This window comes from Chiroxiphia lanceolata, chromosome 6, assembly GCF_009829145.1.
Source record: "Chiroxiphia lanceolata isolate bChiLan1 chromosome 6, bChiLan1.pri, whole genome shotgun sequence".
Taxonomy (NCBI): Eukaryota; Metazoa; Chordata; class Aves; order Passeriformes; family Pipridae; genus Chiroxiphia; species Chiroxiphia lanceolata.
Window position 1 is genome coordinate 50,401,076 of NC_045642.1, and position 25,686 is coordinate 50,426,761.

A 25,686-nucleotide genomic window follows, 5' to 3' on the forward strand; every position below is an offset into this window, starting at 1 on the left:
CGTAGAGCCAATCTCCACAGGGTACACTGCAACGTCTCAATTTTAAGGTCTAATATAAGAAATCATAAAGCATATTAAAAAGGCTTCCTAGTGCAAATAAAAGTTGGCTTAGAAAACAAGCCAGGAGAAATTAACTAGTGGAATTTTGTGCCTGCTACCAAGTTTTGCTTTGACCCTTAATTGCTAAGTTACAGATTGGTGAAAATGTGCATCTTGCACAAATAGAAATGCCAGGAACTGAAAGTTGAGTCATCTAATTTTAAGTAAACTGTCTTCCTCTATCCAGAAATGGAAAAACCAGAACAAGTTCTGTACAATATAACAGATGAATTATGCTCCAATTTGGATGTCAGCTTTCAACATCACTTTATCCAAACTTCCGATGCCATCAGATTAGCTTTTCTTGCTGTTATTCCATAAACTCCTGACAAACTGCAGGCTTTTGAGTTTGAAGAAAAAGGTTTCTATAATAAAAACACCAGGAGGTTCAAAATCAGCAATTACTTCTGGAAAAATTAGACCTATGGGATTTGTTAAAAAAAAAAATCATGTCAGTTATTGCAAAGGTGAGACCAAATAAAAGACCTTCAGATTTCCAGTCTCACATTCTGGGAAAAGACTGTTCTTTTGGCATGTACACAGCACACCTGCATGTGACATGCAAACAGGTGTTTGGACAAATTATCTACTATGAAAAGTGTGATTAATAGAATCCAGGAAAGCATGGCAAAGGGTAGGGTAAAGAAAGAAAATACAAGCCATAGCCATCATCCAGCAGGAAAAATTTAAGAGTAAAGCTGTTTTCTGAGCCTGACATTTTTCAAGCAACAGAAAGCAAACAACAGCCAGAGAGAAAGCAGTGGCTGTACAGTCATTTTTCTTTTTCAAATCTGTTTTTTACATGATTGCTATCGTTGGCTGGCATTTTCATTAACAAATTAACTGAAAAAAAACCACAGGAAGGAAGTATGAAAAAAACTGACGAGCCAGACGCAAAAAAGGAATTGAAAATTGATCACTGGATTTGAAAACAGCCAATAGTGAAGCAGCAAGCACATCACGAGGACATACAAGCTGGAGGGGGAAGCCAAGCTCAGGAAGGAGGCGGAATAAGGGAGCAGGAGGTGATTAAAGTAAACACAGGAAGAGAGAACAGACACTTGTTAATCTTTAGAATGATGAATTTCCCAAGTCTGAATTGAAAAAATCTCCTAACGTGACTTTTTGCATGTTATAGAGCTCCTCTAAAGCCCACAGAAGTCAATGGGCTTTGGTCCTGGCCATATCAAATCACCACAAACCTCTAAACCTTACTTCTTATCTCTGCCATGAATGCACCCCCTTTTCCAAACTACCACTCTTCTACTCAAGTTCCTGTGTTTCTTGCCTGTTTTTTGAGACTACACATTATAGATTCCCAGACAAAAGGAAAGGGTAAAAACAACTTAAGGGCAGAAAAATAAAACTATAGACCAAGAGGAAATGCTTCAGATATTCATGACTGACATGCAAGTCTAGCTACCATCTACCTCTCCATGAACGGTCTCCATATTATGCCATAGGCAAGATTCATCCTCCAGTAAACCACAGTTAAGTAAAAAGGCTGAAGACACCACTGTATCATCATGTAAAGTATCTTGTCCTCCATATATGCCTGCAATTTCTTTTGAATTGTTAAACTTGAGAAGAGGCAGGCCAAATACAAGTAGATACACACAAAAAAAGGCTTTTGGGTAAATAACAACGGGATAGATTTTGCCATTTAAAGAACAGACTAGTTGGAATTAAAGGCAATAAAGGTATAAAAATAGTTTCAGTGTTAATCACAGAAATATCACCACTCCCTTTAATCATGAATGGTAGAGATGGGACAAATAGGAGTGTTTCCTTCTCTGAGATTACAAGACCTAGATAACATCTAATGAAACTGAAGTTAATGAATGTGAAATCACAGTAAGAGAGCAGGCACAATCTGCAACAGGATCTCTGTGAGAAGAGTTATACAAGAGATTAAGTAAAACCAGGAAAAAATGAAAACATTTACCTTTTCATTAGAGAGAAGACAAAGGGGACCAGTAAACCATCTTATTATCAGGGTTTATGGAAAAGAACAAAGGGATTACTCTAGAACAGCCATTACCAGGACACTACAATATTTCCCTCTCAGTGCCAGAGTCCAGGAGGAGAAGGAACACCAATGTGCTCTGATTCTCTTATATGATATGCTGGTCTTCTGCAAATTACTATGGTAATTGCAATCAGCAATGAAACTGTTGCAGGTTTGAGCATGCAAACATTTTAACACTGTAAACATTTTAACCTGCCAAACCCACTGCTAGTCTTGGAAGCCTGTGATATCAAATTGCAATCCTCTTTTTCTATGTCTGTAAACATTTTGCAGATGGAAAAAATTAGAAAGAATACTGATGTGAACCCATCCGTGCAGGACCAATGCTCCAAAAAGGAGGGGCAGCTGACAGTTTCTTAATGTACAACTCCAGAGCTCGCAGTAATAACTGGTCTAACAATGGCAGCAGTGATTGCCACCTCTGAATGGCTACATCACTCTCCCCTTACCTCAGTTTCTCTCAGTCTGGCTTCTAGGGCAGATCGAGGTCCTTTGGTGTTGTCATTGATCCTCAGTCTCTCTTGGATGGCCTTCATCCAAGCTTCTGCATTCTCCACGCTACTGTCAAATTCATCCTGTAGCTGCTGAGTCATCGCATTTGAAGAAGCTGAAAGGATAAGAACAGGGAGGTAAGTAGGTTTTGGTTAAGACCTAAACATGAACGCAAGGCAATCTAAAGGAGCAAGGGAGAAAAGCTAATGATGTTGCGGCTTTCCTTTTTAACAATAATACCAAAAAATGCAGCAGTATTGCTGTTCAGTTGAGCACAGAGAACACATTCACACTGCAGCCTTCCCAAATGAAAATATACCAGGAAACAAAAAGAAGGTGGGGAACTGTGGGAGGTTCCATCACAGTAAACAGATTTAATTCAAAGCTTTCAAATGAGATTAATTTAGTGTTTGTGGTATATTCCAGACTGGCTACACCAATCACAAACACTTTCTGTTTCTTCACAGAGCCTAGTCAGTATAAAATTCTCCCTCTGCCTTTCCTGGCTCAGGTACTGAGCACCTGACACCAGACTAATAAAGCACTTCAGCACATGCTTAATCGAGAGGTGTATAAACCCTTTAAGGCTGTTGAGATCAGAATCAGGTACTTAGGCCCTCGGTTAACTTCTTCTGCTGAGACCATGCAGAGGTTACCTGAATGCACATGCAGTGAGTCTGGGGTACACAGACAATGAGAACTGGCCAGCAATTGCCAAGCAATTGCAAAGACAAACCATTCACAAGCTATCGCAGGGGAATATCAACGCTGGTGGATGTCTTCTTTTGCCATCTCTTTTACTCCATACCAAGGCTGCAAGTTTTTAATTTTCCCCTCCCTCTCTCAGTGAGAAGGTATGATGGTTGGTTGCTCTGTTGATGTCTCTGTTTAGAGCACAAGCCTGGACGGCCTCCTTTGTGCCTGAATAATAGAGCAGAGCCATCCTAGGCTCACCCCTAAGCACTGCCAGACTAAACTTGACTAATAAGGATGAACCAAAACAAAGCGCCCTGTAGGTCAGCTCCGCTGAAGTGAACAGAAAGATAGTCACTGACATTCAATGGGTTTGGATCACATCCTACAACTACTGCCAGACAAGCAGTCAGTGTAGAATAAAATATTCTTGCCCTTTGTTATTTGTCACTGAAAGATTTTTGCAGCACAAATTTTGAGACTTAATTACTGAACCCAAGGTCATTGCACAGAATTCAGTTCCACAGCAGCCCCTCAGTTTCCATGAAATGATTCATGTGGAAGAAAGTGTTCAGTGAGAGATTCAGTGCACAGCTCTTGGTGAAACTGGACCAGTGGTGTTTTGTAACCCCTGTAGGTCTCAGAAGCTTAGTCTTTATAAGGGAGAGCCATCCTTCTGCTCACAAGCAGAAAGTTTCCCACCATCCTGCTGATATTCCTTTTCATGAGGTAAAAGTATTCATGCAATGTTAGATGTCCTCCCCTGCAGCACCCAGTGCATTTTCTTCCACATCAGACCAGAGGAAACAAGATGTCAGTATTCACAAGTCTGAATTCTTGCTTCCCAGCCTTCAGCAGGCTTTATACCCAACAGGTTCCAGAAGAGAGTGAAAGAACTGCACCTACAGCTACTGCACTACCCATAGGGACAACTGGAACAGAGGATGGGGTCAGACCTCCATGCACAGACCAGCGGAGCTGCATTTGCATGAAGAGGGAATTCCTCCCTAAGTGGGAGGACAGAGCAGAATCTAAGGCTGTAACTCTCAGAACTTGAGGGCAGTTTTAAAAAGTGTGACCTCACCTTGAAAAGATTTAATAAATAGAACAGGATGTACTGGCTTCAGTGAGGGTGGTGTGGTATGGGGCATTTACTCCCTCTCTCAAATATAAAAAACAAGACAGGATATATAATTACAGCTAAAATCACTGACTTACATCACAAGAGTCCAAAGGATGAAGCCAGCTAATGGAGTAATGTTATTCTCAGTGGATTGCTAGATAGCTGTGTCCTTCTCCAACTATGACTGGTCCAGAACTGACATTTCTGAATTACAATAATCCAACTCTCAGAAGAGAGCACACATCTCGTTGTAGCTGACGGATCAACTCATTTTCACATTAACTTTTCACATTATATCTGGCAGTTGTAGAGGGACTGTCCCCTAAAACTTTCCTTGTTACATACATACATTTTCTAGGCAAACAGTTTCTGAATGCACAAGTATAAGCTGTGGTGATTCTAGTTATGCTCTTGTGAAACAAAAAGTCACAGTACACTTGCTGGATAGACACTGATGAGGAGTGGCATTCATTTCCCAGGAGAGGTTTCTATTCCCAGCAACATCCATATCATATATTTCAAATTTGCTTCAGGACTCCAGTCATGGAGTAGCCAGTACAGAACATTATGTTTTCTTGGTCCTATTTCTTAAAAAAAAGCAGAGGGTTAAGAAGCAGTGGAAAACCTACCATCATCTAACAGGAAGAAAATCACATTCACACTCTGCCCTCACGCTACCCTCCTTTGAGCGTAAGGAATTTCTGTCCAAAACCCACAGTCACAAAGATTCCTATCCCACACACAGTCATTCCACATAAGGAGTTCCACAGGAAGCCACTAAAAATATTATTTCAATGTTAAGATCACCAGCTTGCAAAGGAAGAGAAACACTTTGTTACTCCAACTGCCTGCATAACATAGACTGATTTTGACCAAGTAATTCCTACATCTATTACCATAAAGATGATTAAATTTAGCATGTAGTACAACTCAATGCCCAGCCAGATTTCATGGTAGCTATGATCTGCTATACCTCAATGAATTTGGGCTGCCCCTTGAGACCTACTGTCCTCCCTCCACACAGGGCAGCCAGACACTATCAGCTCCAGCGTCAATGTGTTGTTCTGGAATAATTCCCAGGCACAAACGGCATGCTTGATACTTGCAAGGTAAAATTATGTTTTCTGACTTACTGTCTGCCTGGGAAGAAGAACAGCTGTTGACTGTGAAATATGGCAATATCTGTAATTTCTTTGCAAATGCTTCTAAAGCTGAGATAAATGATTAGTCAATAGAAGTTAATGAATCAACAATATTCACCCCATTTCTGTTGCATCATTGACTGAGCAATACTTCTGGACTCTGATCAGCACAAAAAGGACAAAGAAGACATAGCAGGTCCTGGAAAAGACCTGAGCTGTTCAGCTATGCAGAGTCAGTATTAACACACGAACCTGCAACAGCAGCAAACCATTAGGGCCCCCGTCCCAGGCTCAGTCTCTGGGACTCACTGTGCCAGGGAAAGCCTCCCCTCAATCACTGCTGTGATCCTCTGAGCAATTTGTACAAAATTGTTTTTTGTCACAGTTATTGTCAAATGCATGTGGCTGTTCAAAACAGCTTTTCATTTTAATGCTACTTGAATCAGTGTATTAATTCATACTGCAGAAGGCGCATTTACAGTGCAGAAAACACTTAGTATCTCTATACATATGTTACTAAATGAGATTAATAACTGTGCATAAGAAATTCTGACATAGATAATGGGATGCTGAGCAAAACTGAGTTTTATTTCTCCAAATGCAGTCACACAGTTATTTGGTAGAAGTAACGAAGAATATTTCAGGGTGCTGAAGAAAACTGACCAAGGACAGCTCCTGCAGCATGTCCAGAGGCTATAAAAAGCACATTTCAGGAACAGGAGAATATAAGACACAGATTAGCTCCAGAAGCCTTTAGCTGAATCTCTCCCACAACAGTAGTCTTCCTACCTTTTCTGAATCACCTTCTGTGGCCCCTAAAACACCACTTGGCAGCATCTGGGTAGGCTTCAGTGCCATGGAGGGATGATGCCTCAGCCCTGGCTCAGTTGCTCTGCCAAACCGACTGCACACCCACGGTAAAACCAGAGCTTGTACTGTTTTGTCTGTGGCTTGGTTACACCCATAGGATATCTGTACCTTTGAAAGAGGGTAAGATGAAACCTGGGACAACACACACTTATCTTCTCCTCTCTTGTCCAGGCACAAAACCATTTAGCAAAGAGGGAAGTCAGAGAACTGCAGCCTTCCACCTTTTCCCAAAATCCTGGAGGAGAAAGGGCATGTGCACGTGCACATGGGAGGCACATGCACTCTACCCTCAGCTTTCCCACAGGCTGAATACTCTAACATGAACAAATGAGATTCAAAGCAACAGCAAGCTAGGGTTTGCTTTTAAAATGTGCCCTGTTTGTGTTGGGCTGGGCTGAAGAGATGCGAAGGCAGCCTTGTTTCAGCTGTGGTCTTGAAGCCATCCACTAAAAGAGCACGTAAATTATTTGGCTGACTGCTCTGCATTATAATTCTTGAACCCACTACATGGGAGTAGCACCACTGAGAGATGTGGACATGCCTGGGTTTCCATGGCAGATCCTACCACAGAGGCAGGCAGAGGTCATCCTTCACATGACCCACACAGCACTCACAGGGCCAAATTTCTCTGAGTTCTTCCCTAAGTACAGCCATTGCAGCAGTCTTGCTAGTGCATCTAATAACTCTGCTGGCATATTGCAAGGTTTACTCATTTAATAATTATAATACATGACTGGGAGCTTTTAAAGTTCTTTTTCAAGTGCAGTGTCTTTTTCATAGGATTATCCTATTATTTTGTAACATTTCCTAACATACTATTTTCTTTCTACCAGGTCATGCTGTTTTCCTTTGTTTTATTTTTTTCAAATTTAAATCTCTTAAACGTTTCTTACAACCACTCCCATTTTACAAATTCTTTAAACCCTACATTTACAGAACACAGGCTTTTAAATTGTTTCAATATGTCTTGGATTCCTATACTTGACTAGTTTCCAGAACCCAGTTCTTACAAAAATAAAAGTACAAAAATGCTCCAGGAAAATTCAAACCACTCATCATTAGGGACACTATTTTCCAATTATTGAAATAGTTCAAACTTTTCATTACTCTTTTCATTTGGTTCTGGGACTGGATGTGAAAAAAAAAGATTTAAAAAACACTGAAGTGTATCAAATTTTAGACAAATGCATGATTGTGCAAGGAATTCTGGCTCTGGGAATTGTATCTGGGATAATTTGGTAACTTTTCAGCTTCCCTAGATACTGTAAAGGGAGCTCTGAGAAGACACAGAACTAGGAGCTCTGACCTATCTGCTTCAGACTGGAGCAGAGAGTCAGTCATTGTCACAGACCGCAGAGGCACAGAGCACTGACTCTTCTCTTTCCGAATATTCTTGCTCTACTCCAGGAGAAGCTACTTTGAATTTTGAATCTAGTTAATGCTTCACCAGCCTTACTGAAAGCCTCCAGGGTAGCTGCACCCATGCAGAGCTGTGTTAAACTGCCTGAGTAGGTGCAGAAGCCCTCGAGGTTTCAAATAAAAGGTATAGTTTTTTCCAGTATAATCTTTCAGAGGCTCAAAACATTAATCCTATCACTTTGGCCATCTTCCGACACAGCCCTCTCCAGTGTTATTGGCAGCGAATGTTTATGATAGTCAACAATTGTTTGTCCTAATTAATGAGCCAGAGTATGAATAGGGGTTTTTGGAATAAACACATCCATATCTTAGTTGCAAGCACCCCCTTCAACCAAGGAATGCTAACACCCTGAGTACATACAGCACTCATGTATATCATAACCACTTCCTCTCCCTCACAAAACAATCCATAGGAAGCCTATGGCTAATGCAAGACATTCTGCCACAACATGATCACACCTGACAGTTTTCTTTTTGTTACCAAAACCTGAAAAGCAGAGACATGCTGTGCAGGTTACCTCTCAAAAAATGCCTGATTTTTTTTTTCAGCCATTTTTTTTAAAGATTAATTTCAGACTTTGGTGAGAGCCAGTACAAATGGGATTTTTTTTTGTTTCAAGACTGCTGTGGAAACTACATAATCCCCAGGTCTAAAAAGCCATTTCCTTAAAAAAGAGACTGAAATTTTAAAATAGTTTTCTACCTGCATGGAATCACCATGTACAAGTAAGGCAGGGTTGGGTCCTAAGGCTATCTTCCCTTTTAGGGAGCAACAATAATTAGATTTGATCACAGCATTTTTATTTTTTTTTTTTTCAGTCTTCAAATCACTTAGAAGTAAAAAAAGAATACATGAGGACTCTTAATTACAAATCTGTCCCCACTCCATACACACTTGTGCATTTCCAGGTCACGCTAGGAGACAGGTTGGTCTACCACGATTCCATTAGATAAGTAAAATGCAGGTTTTAGCACTTGCCTGGAAATTTTTTTTTATCACCAAGGAGACAGAGTATCTGTAATAGATAGCTGTCTGGTTTAGATTTTGATTTTCTATGCCCACATTATTGAGGTACTAAACAATCTTTAGAGCATTTATTCATTCAGACCCCTGGGAAGTAAGACTATCTTATCCCCTTTATAGATAAAACTTGGGTTTAAAGGCACTTTGTTTCTTGCCTTTAAACAATAAGGAAATACTTGAAAGGACAAGAACAAAGTCAAAGATTCAGTTAATAAACACTCTAGAGAATGATTGTCAACCTTTTCTAATCTATACCCCTTCAAGTGTCTCTGCTGAGATGCAGATATCTGTTTAATGACTTTAAACTTAATGACAAGAGACTTCATTTTCCTAGTTACCATTCACAGACTCTTTAGTCTGGGAAGTCACAGGTTAAACACTTCTGCTCTACCACTTCAGAGATTCTTCAGATCCAGGGAATCCGATTGGGAAATTACCTCTGAAAGGTATCAGTGGGTCTACCAGCAATCTACATCTTAAGCAGCTGGGGACAAGTTCACACCTAGGCTAGGTTTCAGCTTTGCTCAGCTCCCTATGAGTTTTACCATCAGTCAGCCAACGAAAAAAACCCACAAGCCGACAGCATTAGTTTCACGGTCTCTGGAGACTGGAATTTATGTATTTAATTATCTCCTACTTGTCCTCCACAGAGTGTATGATCCTTCAGTACTGGGTGCCAGTCACAGCACTGATATACTGACTAATAAACCTCTGTGTATCTGGCTCTTGGCTAGAGATCAGTGAACAGTTCAAGATGAATAATACATCTGATAAATCATTCCTCTTTTGCTGGTCATATTATTGCGTACAGATAATCTCATTTTCTCAAAGATGTGGTTATTTGTAACTATTTGCCAAATATATTTTGCAAATTAGTTTTGCTCTGCAGACTATTCCCAAGTAATTCTTCCTGGCAATTCTTAATACCCCACCTGCGTTGCTCAGTTTCGGTTTGGCATCATAACCCCATTGGGAAACTGTTCCCTGGCTAGCTGGCAGCAGCTCTCCTTGTTTTTGTGCAGTTTGTCACACAGTAGCTCCCAAGGACAATTGTCAAAATCAGGACTCCAGTGTGTTAAGCCACATACAGAGTGTGCCTTCACAGCACCCCTCAGTGAGCAGAGGTTAAAAGCTTAATACCTCTGTCGCAAAGAGATTACAGAGGACAAGTCGGAAGGGGTTTGGCAAAGAAAGCAAGGCACAGATGTGTACTTAGGGACACAGAATGGTGGATAGAAGAAAGGGCTGTCAGAGCCTGCATCTGCATTTCCAGTGCTCTCTGCAAGCTGGGGTGGTTCCACTACCCTTGTCCTCCGCCCACCTCTTGAAGCCAGAGATACCCAGAAAGAGATCCCTAAGCCCAGCTAGAGCATGTGGCCTCAGCATGGGCTCTGCAAACATGCTGGACCTTACACCAGGAAAGGAAATTCGCTGCACTTAACCTCAGGCTGTCAATGGGACACCTTGGAATAGTAGCCCTGCAATTCCCAAGGGAATCAGTGTGAAAGACAGGCGCTTCCAAGCAAGGATCCATACCAGAGGTGGGACAATTTGCCTTCTGCAGGAATCCCATGTCCTGAAAAGGCCTACAGTAGTAGTGTGGGTGGGCACTCAGGGGTACAGGATGTCAAGCTGTCTCCAAGCTGGCATTCCATCCTCTTCCACATCCTTTCCTCTTCTACATGACTGTTTCCACATTTGGATCTAGGGAGTTTTTACACATGCAATTTTTTTCCCTTACAAAATCAGTGATAAAATCTTATTCGACCATCAGTCAAATGACTCTGCCTCTGAGTGAGCAATTGTGTGCAGCCTGGGAGGACTAAGCACACATCTTTTAAACTAATAAACCTTTAAGTCAAGTATTTACTAGAAATATTTCTTAGAAACGAAGTCACTTGCAAGTACTTTACAATTTTGCTCTAAGGGTACAATGTCTTTTGTCCCATTTAAAACAGCTGAAGGACTAACTCTTCAAAACATAAGATTTCTTAGATATATCTTTCAAAACATTATCACTCGGATGATGCTAATGAGATATTTATATGGTGAAAATGAGACTCATGGAATTCAAAAACACAGTAGTTAGCAAGTAGGACAATACTAATTTTAGATACTAAAGCTGTTGATTAAAATAAGAGTTATTTTCATGGGATCAAAGCATATCGTTATGGAAAAATTAGCAGATTTTAATCTGCATAGAACAGAAAGATCTGTTTATATAATGAAAGAGAAAAACGACCACTGCAAGAGAGAAACACTTGAAACGCTGTCAAAAACATACAGCAGGATAAGTAAAGCTATACCTAAACAGCAGCACTCACATAATTAAAAGTAATATTTGCATTAATCTGATAATGCCAGGCTTTATATTGCAAAACAGCACTGGTTTGTGTTCAGACAAACCCACGGGCAAACAAGGCCGGTCTGTGTCACAAACAAAATACAGCACTGGAACTGCCAGCAACCTCATCCCCAAGCTCAGAAACAAAGTAGACCACTGCAAAATGGTGCTTATAAATTAACTTTGAGTGGTTGAGAACATTTCTGGAATTGAATAAAACAGACTGCTTTCTCGTGACTCATTTTTGCCTGAACTATTGCAGTTTCCATGTCTTCGTCACCCTCCCACAGTGAGTGCTCGCCAGGCACTGTGGGTTAAAGGGCAGGATCACATCTGTGGTTTCAGTTGCACAGACCCCTCCTAACAGCCAGGAGCACGAGAGCACTCTTTTGGTTCTGTGAACAGGCCAGTGCTGCCACGACTGCAGCACTCCGATGGCCCAGGGCTTCACGACAGACATGAAGAACCGAGATGAAGCAGCACTGCCTTTTTAGCAGTCATTTTAGCCTGACTGTGGACCGAAGTCCTGTAGTTTATAAACCTAAAGGGGATTTGAACCTCCTCCTGCTGAGATCCATCAAAACTAAAGCAAAGAGTAAAACAGCAGGCAGACCCAGCAGACAGCCGTGTTTGTCAGCAGGCCCACTTCAGTGAGGGGAACCTGAGAGATATTTAAACCTATGATCACAGATAATTACCGTGCTGAGCAGCATGAGTAAAGCCAACGCTTTTTCTCTCACTCTTACATCATCCAGTAGCAACTGCCTTTTAGAAATGGAGTACTACAAGAACCCAAATCTCTCTTTCTTTTTGCAAACATCTGAAAAGATCAGGCAGCTCAGCTCTATTCAGACCCCAATGGGGCCTCAGGGCTTACTACTTACCAGCAAGTTTGGAAATTCCACCCTGAATATTATGGAACATATCCCTGGAGCTGCCAGCGAGCTAACACAGAGATACATTTAGAGCAACAGGCATTTGTATCAGCTGAGGATTTGTACCCAAACAGTAAGGTATTTGACAAACATGTCCTGTCAGATGTGTAATAGCACTACCTATTCTCAAATACTTGAAAGAAGGAAAAGGTGTAAAGATACAGATTTGTTTAAACCAAGCAATATATAATTCTTCTACAAGTAGTAATATACATCATGGCACAAACTTAACTTTGGTCTAAAAGAAGTAGCAGTATTTCCTCAGAAGTCTCCAAAGCCATCTTTTAAAGATAACACAAACACTTGTTATATTTTACAGACATTTCACATCACTGGAATTTTTCTCTGCTATTTCTGTTTTGAATTTATAGAACAGGGCTCAGTAGGTGCTTTGCTAAAGGTTGATTCAGAAAACATGAGAAGCTGGTAATCATCTTCCTGGAGGAAAATGCATCCGACTCTGACGAGGACCATTGCTGAACTGCCACACAGCAGAGCCTCCGATGACCCTGTTTGAGCTCAATGAGCACAACGCAAGCAACAGTCCTTGCTTGTGCAAACTATATTTCCTACTTAAAAAAAATAATATTGAATTTCTTTAATCCCCTTTTTTACCTATTGCATAGCCCCAGATCACATTTCAACAGTCACATATGGGGCATTAAACCCACACTATTTCACAAACTTCAGGGAAGGGATCTCAGCAGTTCCAATTCGGCAAACATGTTGGAGTTGTAAAAGCTGATATCATGTCTTGAGCGCAGCAACACTCCCAGTTCCCAGCAGACACTCTCTCTCTATTAACTTCACTGTCTGCCCCTTATCTCCAACCCATAGTGAGCACCACGGTGGGGATATTTTCGCTTCTTTTCTCCTGCCTTACATGAAGGAGTTCCTCATCCTGGCCTGCTGCTCACAAAGCAATTTATGGACCTTATTTCATTGCACAGGGCCCTTACCCTTGGACCCTCCCACCCTCACCAGGCAGGAGGCAAGACATGGGCTTGCTCTGAAGACAATGAATGGGCTGGTCTTGGTGCCCTTCACTAGCCGTATGCTGCCAGAACCCTGGGTCATGGCTCTCCTGCAACAGGCCACTTACTTCTATTTCCCTTTTCACCAGAATTCAAATCCTTGAAGTGTCAAGGAACTTAATAACTTTAACACTTCTATCTCTCTGGCAAATTAGAGGAAAGCAGAAAATAAGTTCAAAAGTTATTAGGAGTCAAAAGATACAGACACATCGACTGGTCACAACCATCTCACTTCATTACGAAATAAAAGTAACCTTGCAAAATCCTTACCAAAAGCCTGGGAAATCTGGAAGAAAGGGCAGGTAAAAGTCTGTGGTGATTCCATCAGAGTTCCCTGATGGGTTCCCAACACAGCAAGAAGTATCCAGCCTGGCCTCCACTGGATATTACAACAGCAATTCGCACAGTTGGCAGCACGAGCAAGTCTGGCATGAATAGAAACTAGTAGCTTCCTCCTCACTCATGTCAGAGGCAGCACAGGACTTCCTTTCTGCCTCCTTCCGTGCTGTGGGAGTGAAAGAGGGGATGGCAATCTATATATCAGGCCAGAAAAAAAAAAAAAAAGAAAGAAAAGAAACGCAGAGCAGAGCATGTTGCCACTGTTTAAAAGGTAGGTGAGATTTAAATAGCAATAATCCCCAGAAACTATCTAGTTCAGGTCATCAACTAACAAGCTGGTTAATTCCTGTAGGGATTAATGGTTGAAATTATTATGCCTGACAGATGTTTGCTAAACAGGAATTAGTCCAGAATAAACAGCATGAAGACCAGCAAGAAGTAAAAGTGCAGACAGGTACATGTCAGAGCTGAGATTTTTAGAAATCATTAGCTCAGCCTCTAACATAATTATTATTTTCCTTTATCTCCACTTCTTTTTCAGTCACAGCTCTGTAGCAGGAGATTCCCGTCACAGACTGACACAGTAATCTAGATTCTGCTTTCAGTTACAATCATGCAAGGGAAGAAAGAGGTTAGCTGATATTTCCAGGAAATACCTCTGCTGCACAGTTTGGCTGAATGGAATACACTCTGTAGGCGTCAGCTGTCTCTCGTGAGAGCACATGATGAATTCTCCATTCCTAATTCCCCAAAACTGTTGGAAAATATAAAGCGGCATTCTCCCTTGATTAATTATGATCCTGTTGGGTATGCCTGCTGTTAGACATTCGATAAAACCCACTGGTTTGGTCTATCCACACCACTACCATTTGCATCATCCTTATGGTGTAGATGTAGTTAATACACTTCAGGACCAAAACAGATCCCACTTACTCAAGTTAGTGTAAATCCAAAGCAAGTCTGTAAGGCCACCAATCTCTCTAGTTGTTCAGTTGCTGTGTATCCTAATGTGTACCACACTGAGCAACATTTCTAGTATTATAATAAACATAAAGAGGAGAGGTGAAGAAATCAGTGAAAGCAAAACATGGGGGGGAAGTTGGTTCAAATTCTACTGCCAAATTAGAAAGTACAGTTACAAACAGGGATAAAACTATGATCCTCTCCACCCATTTCAGAATTGGGCAGCACAAGTGAACAGCATGGGTAAAAACTGAAGAGAGGAACAAAGATGGATGAAAATCTAGGTGGAAGAACAGCAACAGAATAGAAACTGTTGATCAAGCTAACCCTGTGAAGTTGCTAATACAGAGGATTAACTGAAGACCAGTAGCCTCAGTGAGGCTGTGACCCCTACATGTAATGGTGACCTCAGCACAGCCAACCAAACACAGAATTTTGCCACCAGTGGTGAAAAAAAAAAAAATCAAGGGACAGAAGAGGAGGAACATCTTAAGAGTTAGTAAACTGACAGTACCTCTAGAGAGGGAAGTGATACACCAGTTATTTTCCAACTGCTTTGTTCGCCTTTTGCTAACGTGAATGATCCTTAGAAGTGATAAGAACATCTCAAAGCACATCAGTGTGCAGACTAAAATATACAATGCCCGGGGGAACAAAAACTGGAGATGGGTCCACTTATCTGAAAGTCAAATCAGGGCTGGTTTAGAATTGTGTTGTTTGAACAGTAGAGTTTAAAGTGCCTATAAGTGAACCCCTTCACTGTTTTTCCCTTGTTCTGTCTCTGCTGTGATATATCCACAGTCACTGTAAATTTGCCATAGTCCTGTTAAAAAAAAAAAAAAAGGACTGAAACTAAGGAAGAAGAGCATATGAGGCTAATAGCAGCCATGCACAGCAGCTTCTAACACATGGTAAGAAGCAGTCTCTTTAGATGACTAACCTAGAAAGCCAAAGAGCTCCCCTAGAAAGCCAGAGAGCCACAACCTGGAGGCAGCAATGAAAGAATGAAACTAACAGTGAAAAACGCAGCATTCCCCACAAAACTTTCCATAAGTTAGTATATTAACATACAGTTAAACATATTTGAAACATATAAATATCAGATTACCACTTGAGCATAATTCCCTTTAGAGCTAACTTGATTTTATATTTTTCCATATTTTTGAAGGAAACCGGATTCAGCAAAATATTCCAAATATTCCCACAACATCTGACCTGTCATTCTTTTCTCTACCACACAAAGAACACTATTTTCAGTTTCATCAAGGGATGGAACAGTTTTTTTCCCACTTTTCTGGCCAACTATCATTTCTGTTGTGACAGTCAAAAGCATTTGAACGGCCCCTTCTTTAGCCCGACATCTCTGTTCAAATATGGATTCAGTTACATCCGTAACTCTGGTAACATCTGTTGTAACTCTAACTGTTGGAACATTTGTTGGACATCTTAGATTACCTGGCAGCCTGTAGGCACTGCAAAGGAAACATTTCTGCAAACCCAGTGCAGCCCATGGAGTTAAATGACTGCACTGCCCCACCGATTAATCTACTGTAAGTGATACTCTGGACAGACTGGCCTCATTGCCCACTAGCACGAGCAGCTAGTGATGTACTAGTCCACTATCTGTTTAGGAGACAGAGGTTGTCACCCCAGTAGGGTTGCGAGGGTTATAAAGTGTTGTCTGAGCTCTGACAAAGAGCTATGAAAACTCTCAGATAAGAAACAGAGCAGCAGTATAAAAAATTTTCTCCAAGGACAACCATTACAACTGTGTTATGTATTCTTACTACCCTGCAGAGGCTCAGGTTCTAGATGTGAATCAGCACTACACCACACTGCAGGTAGCACGTGTGGAGCAGTGGTGGCATCCCCAGTTCACAGAGGGTACTGCTGAAGCAGAAGAGAACAGATAGAACATGGATACAGACAGAGAGGACACACATAGGAAAAATGAAGCAGCATTAGCATGAAAAGCCACAGGCAGAGGAGCAGCTGCCTAATCAGGGCCAAATTTCCACAGACATGGCAGCAAAAAGGTGTTAAGGAGGAATCTGAACAATGGTCATGATGTGGATTTGGGAAGGATTACGTGTGAGGACAAGACTGGTAGAAAAAGCATGAAAGTGCTCAGGTGAGTCTGCCAAGCGTTAGTGCGGGTTGGGGTCATAGGCTGGCCAGACGTGGAAGCTGCTCTCTCAGTAATAGAGGAAATGCACCTTGGGCATGTATGGGAATCAAAATTTCCACGTTCTGGGAAAGATCATATTTCTAACTGTATTTTGGTTCTGAATTAGAATAACATTGGTATAAAGGGACTGCCCAAGCAATTGCTACTTGCCAAAGCATCTGGTTTGGAATTGCTGTGAAAGGACTTTTCAGAAAAGGAACACCCACATCAAGCAATCAGATTGTCTTAAGTACTGGGTTTGGAGGTACTGGCACAGATGGCACAGACAGTTGTCAAGCTCTTCATCCTTCTTTCTGGTTTTACACAGTTTCACTATGTGTAAATAATGAATCATAATGCAGAACCTAATCATTATGTACAGCCTAATGATTCAGGTGTCCCACCTGCAAGCTGAGCATCTGGAAGATCAGGCTTGGGTCATCTTTATGCTCTGTCCCATTGAACAAGGGGAAAAAAAAAAAAAGGATTTTGACTTAACAGTTAGCATAAAAAAAAACCCCACGAAAACAAAAACAACAAAAAAAACCCCAAACAAAACCCCCTTAATCCACACATAAAACCAAACCCTGAAAAATGTCAGATCTGATCTGGGCAAGACTAAATAAACCAAGAAGAGGGTTAACTGCTGATATAGTCGCTTAACTGGGAAAAACATCTATTTGCAAATCCCCAAACTAAGGTGTAACCTGCTAGTAGCAATAACCTAACAGCTCTTCACAAATACCAGACTGATAGTTGACATGGGAAGGGCACACTATAGAAAACAATTATTTGAGAAGCACTGAAGCACATCCAGGTAAATTCCTCAGCACTGACTAACTACAACTATCCAATAACAAAAGGACTTAAAAAAAAAAAAAAGGCTGTGACATTTGAAGTATTGGGATTAAAAGTGTTCATGTAATTACTGGCAAAAATGTTTTTTATAAACACCTCCAGCTCTTTCATCAGACAGCAAATGCTAGTTTGCTCTGCAGACAAGAATAACAGCACCAGCTCTCCGTCCTCCATCATGAGGTATTCACAGAATCACACGATGGTTGAGGTTGAAAGGGACCACTGGAGGTCATCTAGTCCAACTTCCCTGCTTGATCAGGGTCCCCTAGTAAAGCATGTTATTCAGGATTGTGTCCAGATGGCTTTTGAGTATCTCCAGAGAAGGAGACTCCAAAGCCTCTCTGCACAACCTGTATTCTCACATTATGCAATAGCTGGACAAGCAAACACCTGAGGGGAGAAATAAAGTAATGCTGAAGGCAAGAATATCTTTAGGGTTGCTGGTAGCTCTGTCCTGGATGGGAAATTGTGTTGTAGAAAAAAACAAATGAACCCAAACCAAACAAATATCACCCTCTCCCCCACAAAAAAACCAAACAAACCAAACACCAAAAACAAACAAACAAATCATAAAAAAACCCCAAACCAAACAAACAAAAACCAACCAAACAAAAAAAAACAAACCAAAAAACACAACAAAACCACCAGAAGGGGTTGAAATATTTTCCTTTTTTCTTAGGCTGAAGACATTTTCTGTAGATCAGTGTTTCTCACCAGCAGCATGCATCCACTGACAAAACAACTAATGCAGTCAGCAGCTCTATAATCTGAGAATACAAGGGAAGAACCCAGGCTCTGGTGAAGCCAAGGGCAATACTGTCACAGAGCCAAGATTTCTATCCTCACTCCTGTGGACTTAAAAGACAAGGTAACAAGTAAATTTTTCCTTGGGTGCTCTCTTAATCTGCAGATCTAAATTAACACGAGCGTCTCTGGTGTTTACTGAGCTTGTGTAATTAGCTGTTTACTTCGCACAAAGCCTGTGCTTAACCAGCTATAAACCAATTCTGCTGACTTACATCACCTACATTTGTCAACCGCTGTCATCTGCCATTCATAAACCACTACCACATTCCCACGGAGGCTCAAGAGTGTTCACACAAAGACACTTTTGCATTAGGAAAAGTCAGTCACCTAAGTCAAAGGAAATGCACAGCCTGGGGAAGAATTGACAGCTTCAAAGATTTCTTTTATTTACTCACAGAAACTTTCAGGCAGGGGCATATTTCCTCACATGCCCCTGGCTCTCCATCTAACTGACTTGAAAATGCAGTGGGTACAGTGGGTACAGTGCCTGTACACTTCCAGTTCAGCCTCCCTGAACTTCTTCAGGCTGCACCAACAATGGGGTACACAGCCTGGATAAAGACCAGCTGTTATATCTCTTAAGCTACTCCTCAGTCAGGCAACACATGTTTTTCTGATACAATTGGCTCATTATAATGGTAGGATTATTTACAAGGATTACAAGGATGTAATGTTTTAAATCACATATCACTTCTATGTGAGGTGGAAAGAAAACACAGCCAAAAGTAACCCCTACACTTTTTTCACAGCTTAATTTATTATTGCTGTTGTGTCAGTCCAGCTGAGTGAGTAGGTGAGTTGGTGTGTGAGGTAATATCTTGGGGTGAAAGCTCTACTCTTGGCTTTTAAATAAACCCAAATATTGAGATCCACTATGCGTGGTTTACTCTGTCACACCTATGACACCCTCCAACCTAATACCTTCAACACAGCTACCACACACAAGTGTAGCCTGTGAGATGAGATGTTAGTGTACCATTTCACAGATGGAGACACTGATGTTCTCAGCAGCATCTATCTTTCAAATGTAGCCTCTGACAGACAGTGCCAAACCCAACAACACATGAGGCATCCAACATCACTGCTCCCATTTTAAAACTCTGTACATGCTTCTTCAAGATCACAGAGCAAACCTGTGGCAGGAAAAGCTGCATCAAGGGAGATTTAGACTGGCTATTAGGAAACATTTCTTGACTGAGAGGGTGGTCAAACAGTGGAAAAGCTTCCTAGAGACGCAGTTGATGCCCCAAGCCTGTCAGTGTTTAAGAGGCTTTTGGTGCCCTTAATAAGGTGCTTTACTTCTGCTCAGCCTCAAAGTGGTCAGGCAGTTAGACCAGGTGATGCTGTAGGTCCCTTCCAACTGAAGTATCTATTCTATTCTTATTGATATTATCATCATCATCAACTGCAAGGGGAGCAGCATGTAGCCTTATGTAAAGTATTTCTAGAATTTCCTGGTGAGAGGCAGGGAATACTAAGTATAACAGTAAGTCCCCCAGCACATGCTATCTCACATGGGCCTCTCATTCAGCTTGTGCTCCCAAGTGTTACTGTCACATTTCTCAAAAGGCTTTCTGCATAGCACAACTGTAACAGCAGCTATTTAATCTTTTAATACCCCTAAACAAACACTAATCAAGAGCAAACCAAGAAAGCCATGGCTTGATACCTGAGTTCAACTCAAACTACAATCTCCTGGTTCTCCCTCTTTCCTGCAATTTCTCAATTTCTTCCAGTATATTTTATCATGCACCTGTTCAGTGATATCCCAAGGCTGAGACTGCCCCTTAATCCTCAGCCTGTTACACTCAGAACAGAAATTCCCTTGAAATCCCTTCATACAGAGGACTTCATACCAAGCCCGTGTGTTTTGTTTAAGTGTAACATACAAAAGAAGCTTGTAACAACAGACATGAAAAGTCAGTTCTGCTAAAGGGAAACAAATTATTCCACATCCTCTTTAAAATCAATGCACTGCCATTGGAATACAATTAAACTGTGTGCACAGACACATCAAAGATTATTTATTAAACTGTCATGTGGTGTCAGTGAGAATGCCCTTCCCTGTCAGGCCTACCGTCCTTATCTCAACATTGAGGTGGAGCCACTTCAGATACCTGAAATTAAATTCCCCAGGGGTCACAACTCTGAGTAATTTTTTGTAATGCAGGCAGTACCATCCGGTGATGCAATTTATTAGCAACACAGGAACATATTACGATAAGCAACAGCTTGTGCTACTTTGAGTCTATGAAGCAGTGAATCCAACAGCAATGCCTAACAGACAGCAGGTTGCAAAGCCATCAGTTCTTGTGGAAGGCAAGGACTGACTTCAAGCTCCAGCTCCACAGAGGAGTGAGTAAGGAGAGATCTTTAGGTAAGTTTAAAAGACTCCATTTCTTTAAAATTCTGACAGTTACGCCCTCAACAAACAACAGAGAACAAACAAGAAAAGTAAATTTTCAAACAAAAGGACAAAATTGTATTTAAGTTGATGCTTACAATACTGCAGCTAGTCATGGAAGTATTGTTATAGGAAAAGTCTGCATTCCTAAATGCATACGCCAATATCAGCCTCAGGCAACGGAATTACATTTCAGATCAAAACTTAAGAAAAATTCAAAGATGCATAGCTTGGAGCCTATTAATCAATATCAGGCTCAGTTTTGAAGCTTAAACACTGAATTTTAAACACTTTTCAGTTTTTCTTGTGTCATTTCAGAGTATTTTAACCAATATTAACTGAAGGCACAAATCCTACCATTCAGTTGTTTGCAGAGCAGACTAGCACGATCAAAAGAGATCCTGAATACCTGTTTGGATTTTTTAATTTCACAGAATTGTAGCTTGAAGAAGCTGAGACATTACTGATTACCAGTAAGCCCTACCCTAAGAGATATTTTCCTTCAAGAATAAAAGTGTTCCACTTCCTAAACTTCAAAGACAGTAAGAATATTTTCAGCCAGACTCTAAATGGTATTTAGGAACCTGGTATTTATTCCTGTTGATTTCAGATGCCTCAATACCTTTGCCTTCATATAGAAACTGTGCCAAGTTAAAAACTCCCTTGCCAGTTAACACCCTCTGTTAACAATCCTGGAGCTCAAGAATTCTTCCTGTAACAATATGGCTTTTTCCTTGCACATGGCTGAATTACCAGGATTCACATTTTGCTCACAGTCCTTAAATGGACATAACCAATCCAGTTGTAAAGGGACTCTTTCTAAGGATGTCATAGCACCTGTATATATGGTAGAACAAGCTTGCTGGGACAGGTTGAAGCTGTATCATGAAACCCCATCTACAGCTGACAAGGACTAACAGTTAACAAAAAAAATCCAATCCAAAACAAGATTCAGTGTCTTGTCACTGCTGCAAAACATCTGGGATTTGTCCTACCAGCCATGTCAAGAAATACATTATTCTGAGTCAGGATGAGTGATCATTGCTTTTGCTTGGTTTCAAGGGAATTACACTTACATGATGGCATTCAGTAAGTCTTGAAACTGTTGGCCAATTCTGTCAAAATGAAATAGATCTAAAGACACTAGCTGAGATCACAGCCCATCTGTACTTGGTGTACTTGCGCAAATGCGTGCCTGGCAGAACAAAGACAGGAGTTGTGCCCTGGAGATGCAGGGACATAAAAACAAAGCACTTTGTGACCAGCCGAACTCAAGAAATCAGATCTCCTACAGAACTGTGTTCCTTGGTTGATTAAAAGTTTACACTGAACTGTACAAAGATTTTCTGTTCCCATGTTCAAAATGCAACGTATCAAATCAGAGTTATTTGTGTTCTTTGAAGTTTTAAGGGAGATACCAGTTCAGGGGCATTTGCCCAGAAAATCCTTCTCCCTTTCTCTTTACAGCTTCATTTACACCCAATATCTTACTGCCAAATAGAGGTTGTCACATATAAACATATCACTCAGTCACTGAGATAAAAACTGGGTAAAACTGGCAAGTGTCTGATTTTAGACTTGCTTTTTCTCAGCTGGCCTGTTTCTACAAAATTTGGAGGAACTTAATTACCTTGGAGCTGTTCTCCTTATATCACGTTTGGTGTGAAACTGGGAAATGGTAATAAAATATTATTTAAGGGACAAATACATGTGTACACATATATTAAGGAATGGCAAAAACCTTATTTCCAATAGAAGCTAGTTATCTTTTGATCTATGCAGGTGTGTAGCATCCCCTCAGGCAGTGGAATTGCTCTCCAAAGTCATGTGGATGCAGGTACAGCCACATTCTGAGGCTGAGCATCCACAAGTGTACACAGCAGCTTTTAGGATGATTTGCAAGCCACAGATAAGTGGAGAAGCACAAAAAATGGCTTACTCCCAAGGAAAAGCTAGACACTTTTTAATGAGGTTAGTGCACAAAGGCCACACAGAGGACCTTTGCACCAGTAATAGACTTGGAAGCATGGCAGAAGTCTTGACCAAGATAAGAGGGAAAGAAGGAGCAGTGAAATACATGTCTGAAGGAAAGACCTGAAACTATCAGAAGGAACACAGGAAGAAAGTTAAGCACCACAGTGTCGCACCCTGAATGGTAGCTAATTCTGCCTTCCTTGGAAATTTGAGATCTGATGATTCACAAACAATGGGAAAGCAGCACTGGGTGTAGGGGAAAGCTGTTTTTATATGAGACCATCAGCTTTGTCAGACTCCATTTCCTGACAGCTAGTTTGTAGGGAACAATGTTGCTGTGACTCACCAAAAGATGTTTGTTTCTTGTGGAAAAAAAAGTCACCACGGGACTGATTGCATTAAGTTACATTTCCTTGAGATCCAACTGGCTCACACACTTGGCAGCCACAGAGACCGTGCCAAGCTGATGCTCATTTCAACATCAGATTTGAGACATTTTTAGGAAAACAAGGAAAACGCTTTAAGGCAACCAATCAGCTTTTAAAGTTTTGTGGCATTTTTTGAATTCTTTCCCCAGAAAACAAGCACTGCCTACAAAGATTTTCAAATTACACACAGCATGCCAACAGCTTAAAAGTAACATCCAAAAGTAGCAGCAAGGAGCTGGGTAAGAGTGGCAGAGTGATATGATTTTTCATTAATGATTCAAGATAGCCAGGATTAAATTTAAAGCAAAGGAGAAGGCAGGCATCCTGCTCTGATTAACTTGCAAAATAAAGCAGTCTTGCAACCATCATTTTCACAATTAGTCATCATATACATGCATAATTTCTGCAGATTTCAATCTGTTAACCTATTTGAATAGACCTATTCCTAAGAATAAAATTTCCCTGGACTCACACAGGCCAAACCAACAGGGATTTGGGAATAAAAGAGATGGCAGAAAACAAGTGTATGAGAAACCAAAGCCTTATGACACATAGAGGCAGGGGGACTTTACATACAAAAGTTGCACAGAATCTAAAAATGAGGGTAGAGGGCCTTATAATATTAAACTGGGAAACTTTCCAACAGTTTAGGAAAAAAACATGACAAAGTCAGACCTGCTTAAGGGCAATCAGAGCCAAGCGAGGATATATCTAATAGATTTGAAGGGGGAAGAGGTAGGAAGGGAAAAGAGGAACAGGGACCTTGCAAACCGCAGTGGCGTCCTAGCAGTGGGGACCTAGAGATGAAGAAACCTGTCAGTAACGCTGAGCAACTGGCTTTGGCAAGAGCTCGACACCTATCTGGGGAGAAAAAGTTGCAGAATTGCAGCTAAACGCTGAACCAGGCTGGCACTCGTTGGCAGATGCGAGTCTTTTTTTAAAGAACCTAAATAAAAGGCTTTACACGTTTAGCTTATATTATTTAGAGAGATATGCTGCAGTTACTGCAGCTACGCTATTACTTGTATCAGGACTAGACAGGGAGCTTTCGGACTACCCAGGGAGCTGTCCTGGCAAGGACAAGCCCTGCCGCTGTTCCCGCTGTGCCTGCTGCCGCTGTTACCCGGGGGGCCGAGTGGGGACCGGGCTGTCGTTTGGCCCCGCCGCGCCGGTCCCGGGCCGGAGGGAGCGCCGAGCAACAGGAGGCGGGTCTGGAGCCGGGCGGGCTGTCAGAGAGCCCCGCCGGCCGAGCCGCGCTCCCACCCGGCGGGAAGGCACGGGACCGGACGGGACGGGACCGACGGGACGGGACGCCGCAGTCCCAGAGCTCCGCAGCCCCGGGACGCCGCAGCCCCGGGACGCCGCAGTCCCGCCGCTACTCCCTCCCCGCAGCCCCCCGAGCACCGGCAACAGGCCCCGCGCAGCAGCGCCCCGGCAGCGCCGCAGGCCCCGTCCCACTCACCGCCGCGGCACCGCCGCCGCTTCCCCCGCGGGCAGCCCCAGGGGCCGCGGTGCCTCCTTCTCCCCCGCCGCGCTGCGGCCGCTCGGGAGCTCGCTCAGGCTCGGCGGGGCCGCCCGGCACCGGCCCCGCGGCTCCGGGGGCTGCGCGGGACGGCGCGGAGGGCCCGCCCTTGGCGGCGCGGCCCGGCCCGGCGGGCGGCGTTATGTAACGCGGGCCGGCCCGCCCCGCCGGCAGCGGAGCCCTCGGCGAGGGACCGCGGAGCGGGACCCGCCTGCCCGGGGCTGGGCACCGCGGCCACGCTGTCCCCGCGCGGCGGCCGCGGCCACGGGCGCCAGGTGAGCACCCGCATTCTGCTATTTTTAGCAAGAGTAAAATGCACCAGAAGAGGAAAAGCTGAGTTTCTCACAGTATCGCGTTCTGCGGGGCTTGGAGCTGTGAGAGTCACCGACCACCGCGGGCGACAAGCCCCAGGCGATCCCCGCGCCTGCCAGTAGCCCCGGTGATCCGCGCCAGCACGTGGGCAAGGCTCTTAATGTTTCTTTGGAATGTCCTGTATCTCAGCAGTTACACGTGCGGGAAACAACCCCAGCTCATCACCAAGTAGTGCGACCGGGAATTCATTTGGATGCATGAAGTGACGTTTTGAGAAAAAAACAAACAAACAAACACAAACGAAAACTTAAGAAACAAAACCTGTTTCCACTGTAGTACTGGCTGAGGCACAAAGTCTACCGCGTGTGTTCAGGTAATTATGGGAAAATCAGCTAGAAACAAAAGGAGCAGCAGCAGTGGTGCTTTGCCAGCCACAGCGTCGGTTCTGTGGCCCAGGGAGAGAAGCCAGGAAGTCATCAACATCTTGTGCTCCATCTGCGGCATCAAAAAATTACAATCATATGAGAGCCTGTGCACTGAGCCACAGGGAGGGAAGGAGGGAAAGAATAAACAGCCTCTTCATATTTGAACAACAATATAATGTAAACAAACTGAATGAGCATGTGAAGAGGTTTGTATTTCATAAAGCACGAAAACGTCCTCCTTGGCAGGGTTTATATTGCTGCCCTCTGCTGCTGGGAAACTTGA

The 25,686-nt window shown here is 42.4% G+C and overlaps 1 protein-coding gene across 2 annotated transcripts in view; it reads right to left on the minus strand.

Moving 5' to 3' along the window:
- Positions 1–24,686, minus strand: part of SYNE3 (spectrin repeat containing nuclear envelope family member 3) — a 67,118-nt gene extending 42,432 nt beyond the window's left edge. Inside the window, exons 1-2 of one of the 2 annotated variants that reach the window (XM_032691042.1) lie at positions 24,607–24,686; positions 2,578–2,735 (exon numbers count right to left, since the gene is read on the minus strand). In XM_032691042.1, the coding sequence (XP_032546933.1) occupies positions 2,578–2,721 (144 nt within the window). In that variant the 5' untranslated portion in view covers positions 2,722–2,735; positions 24,607–24,686. Of the gene's footprint in view, positions 1–2,577; positions 2,736–13,474; positions 13,645–24,606 lie in introns of those variants that run through there. The other variant, XM_032691040.1, reaches the window with a different exon arrangement.
- Positions 24,687–25,686: the final 1,000 nt, after the last annotated feature.